The sequence below is a fragment of the Hyaloscypha bicolor genome, assembly GCF_002865645.1.
Source record: "Hyaloscypha bicolor E unplaced genomic scaffold K444scaffold_55, whole genome shotgun sequence".
Taxonomy (NCBI): Eukaryota; Fungi; Ascomycota; class Leotiomycetes; order Helotiales; family Hyaloscyphaceae; genus Hyaloscypha; species Hyaloscypha bicolor.
The window spans coordinates 410,007-412,946 of NW_020194557.1; the positions used below are offsets into that span (position 1 = coordinate 410,007).

The following is a 2,940-nucleotide window of genomic DNA, read 5'->3' on the forward strand; positions in this document are numbered from 1 at the left end:
CGAGAAGTCGGACGTCGGATCTCAGTGAAGCCCGAAACTTCAGAGTCCTCAACCTTGAGTTCAGCCCTAAGAACGGACAAGTAGGGGAGACGTTCTCGCCCGACAATTTTGTCCTGCTGGAAGTTTTCATTCCACCCATCAACGCCTTGCACATACATGAGCATGCCACAGTCAATGTGACTGACTACCTGAAGATTGAGTGTCTGGAACCAAGAAGTGCTCGACTTCCAACATTGTCTGTGTGTCCCTTTTCTTAGGCAGACGCAAAGCCCACTGGGACCGCTTCGGACGATTTTGCGCCCGGGAAAGAATGCCAAAATGGTGTTTTCTGCCACAATAGTTGTTGAAGTCATCAATATATCTTTCTCGACTTATTTAATGTTATTGATTATTGTTTTAATTGGTAACTGTTCTGTACCGCTATGTATTTCCCCTCCTGTAAGTTGCGTTTCCGTCCTCTTGTTTTTCCGGTTTGAGTAGGCCTCGTATTCTGTCGAGAAACCTCATTCCTTTTTCCTTCACCATATCGTTGTTCGACATATAATATTGAACTTAGCATACTAATCGCTCTGCCGGGTTCACTATCATATTTGACGGATAGCGGATAGCTGAAGTGGGCTGACTCTCCTAAAGCGATAGCATCTCCCAGCAAAGGAGCAAACCTAGTTCGGACATGAAGATGCAAGTGAGCTGTATTCGGGAGACACTGCATCGGCAGATCAGTCTGACCAGAGTATGGGATGAGAAGATTCTTGACGGGACTCCATGCTGCCATTGAACGCCGGCTCGCTCCCTCGCTCCCTCGCTCCTTAGGCTGTCGATACGTGTTATCACTAAGTTTTACTTCAGTCCCATACACAGTGTCCTGTAATAGAGAAGACCTTACCTAGTCTAGGAAGGTTCTCCACTTCTTACATTAGACGTTTGTGCTCTTCTGTGAAAGACTCATCCTTTCTTCATAGTTGCTTCAAAGTCATCGAGGCAGGCGGCCATGCGACTCGTGTGGCTGCGGATACTTGCTTCAGTCGACGTGTGTGGGTGCAGTACTTGAGAATCGTCGTCGTCCTCGAGAAAGGCTGCTAATCGAGAAGCAGAGTACTCGGTTTGGCTTACGGAGGAGTTTGAAGTTTCTTCCGGTTTGGCGGTGGTGGAAGTATCGTTACCGGAACCATTCTGCTCTGAGTTAGAGCATATAGCATCGACGTTGTAACCACGGCACTCTGGTAGAGTCGAACTACGATATGTAATTATTAGCTACAGATCCATCATGATAGGAGGAAGAGAGGAGACAAGTTTCAATCAAGGCGAGGACTGTAATTCAAGACTAGTTGGAGATGGAACCCTGTGCTAGTGGTTCATGATATAGCTTCATACGTACTCTACTACCGAGCCATGCGTAGCGCATGCCGATGATGGGTGCGACGAGGGCATTTCTCAAACAGTGGTTCGAAACAGAACAAGCTCCTGGTGGAAATGTGACACGTGATCTGTATTGCGTTTCGTGTGGAAGCTGAGAAAGCTGAGAAAGCAATTTTGATAAGGAGAGGTATAAAAGTTCCTTGGAAAAGGCAAAAGGTGAGAGAGAGGGATCATTGCTTCTTATATGCCAGCTCCCTTTAACCATTAAAAATAACGACGATGGGCGGCATTATGCCACGAACACAGAAGTGAATCAGTGCTTCCGCTGCTCCGCAGCCCTCGCATCTTGAGAAGATCGGAGTCCTTGTCGTTTTTCCTGGGCCCCCATGGAAGCAGAAGTCTTGTGATAGGCCCACGCTTTTCGCTCGTCATAAAACGGGTGGCGGCAGCTCACAGAATAAGGCTCTGGGCTTCTTGACAGTGCTCTCAGGGCTCGAGTCGAGCAGATGCCCACCCTAAGAGCCGCGTTTAACGGGTTGCCCAGATTGCGAACTGTCTGCCTTACGAAATTGGGAGTGGGCGGTATTCAGTGTTTAGTGGAAGAGGTGTCGGCGACTCGGCGAAGGTCTCAGCAGGTAACGTGGTCTGGGAATGGCATCACAGAGCCGCCGTTATTGGTTTGCCTAGATTGCGAACTATCTGCCTCGAGGAAATTGGGAGCATGGTCAGTGGAACGAGGTTCTGCGAGGCACGGGAGAACGCCGAAAGAGCCGCTGTTAAAGGTTTGCCGGATTGCGAACTGTCTGCCTCGCAGCAACACAGGGGTTTCCGTTTAGCTTCGCAATCCCCTCAACCCCGGCCAATAACAACATCAGCGCAATTTCGCTCGATGTCGAGAGCAACGCTATTATTGGACCTGAGTATTCGCCCTTTTGTCGGGCTACTTCCTTGCATTGAGGGTTGCTCGTCATGGGGTGGTCTGGCCAGCTCATCAAGTGATTTTCTTCAGTTGTGTGACCTACATCAGTATTCTTCACTCGGATACATATGCTGCCACAAATTTCTTTGCCAAGTTACTTGAGGCTAAAGGTAGGTTTCTAGGGCACCAAACGTCGCCATCGTTGCTCATACCATCAAGTCTTTGCAATGCCATTTCGGTTGTTCTCGAGGCCAAACATTCGTGAACCAATGTCACGAAACCCAGCCTCAGACGCGCATAACCCACGGAGGCGTACATATTAAGAGCCTACATGAGAAGAGAACGGCTCGAGAAGAAAAACTTGTCAGTAAAAATCAGTGTGAGAAATGAATAGATTAGATTAGATTAATGGCTATTAATCTAATCTATTCATGAAATTTTCTCATTAATCATATTCCATTCACGAATTAATTAAACTAATCATGAATATTCATGAATATCTTGATTAATGTACACGTGATCGCAGCACGTGATAGGCTAACCTAATTAGGTAAGGATCTGGCTCTAGTGCTACTTGCTCCTAGAGAGAAAAGCTCGCTAAGGCAGTGCTAGAGTAAGAACCTTACTTAACTAGGCTAGTGATTATCTGACGCGGTCACGTG

General features: G+C 47.4%; 1 protein-coding gene across 1 annotated transcript; it reads right to left on the reverse strand.

Moving 5' to 3' along the window:
- Nucleotides 1-945: 945 nt before the first annotated feature.
- K444DRAFT_628017 (uncharacterized protein) lies at nt 946-1,431 on the reverse strand (the record flags this gene model as incomplete). The annotated part of the gene is made up of 2 exons (XM_024882874.1): nt 946-1,234; nt 1,379-1,431. The coding sequence occupies 2 exons, from the start codon at nt 1,429-1,431 to the stop codon at nt 946-948; spliced, it is 342 nt and encodes a 113-aa protein (XP_024738893.1).
- Between the last annotated feature and the right edge of the window lie 1,509 nt (nt 1,432-2,940).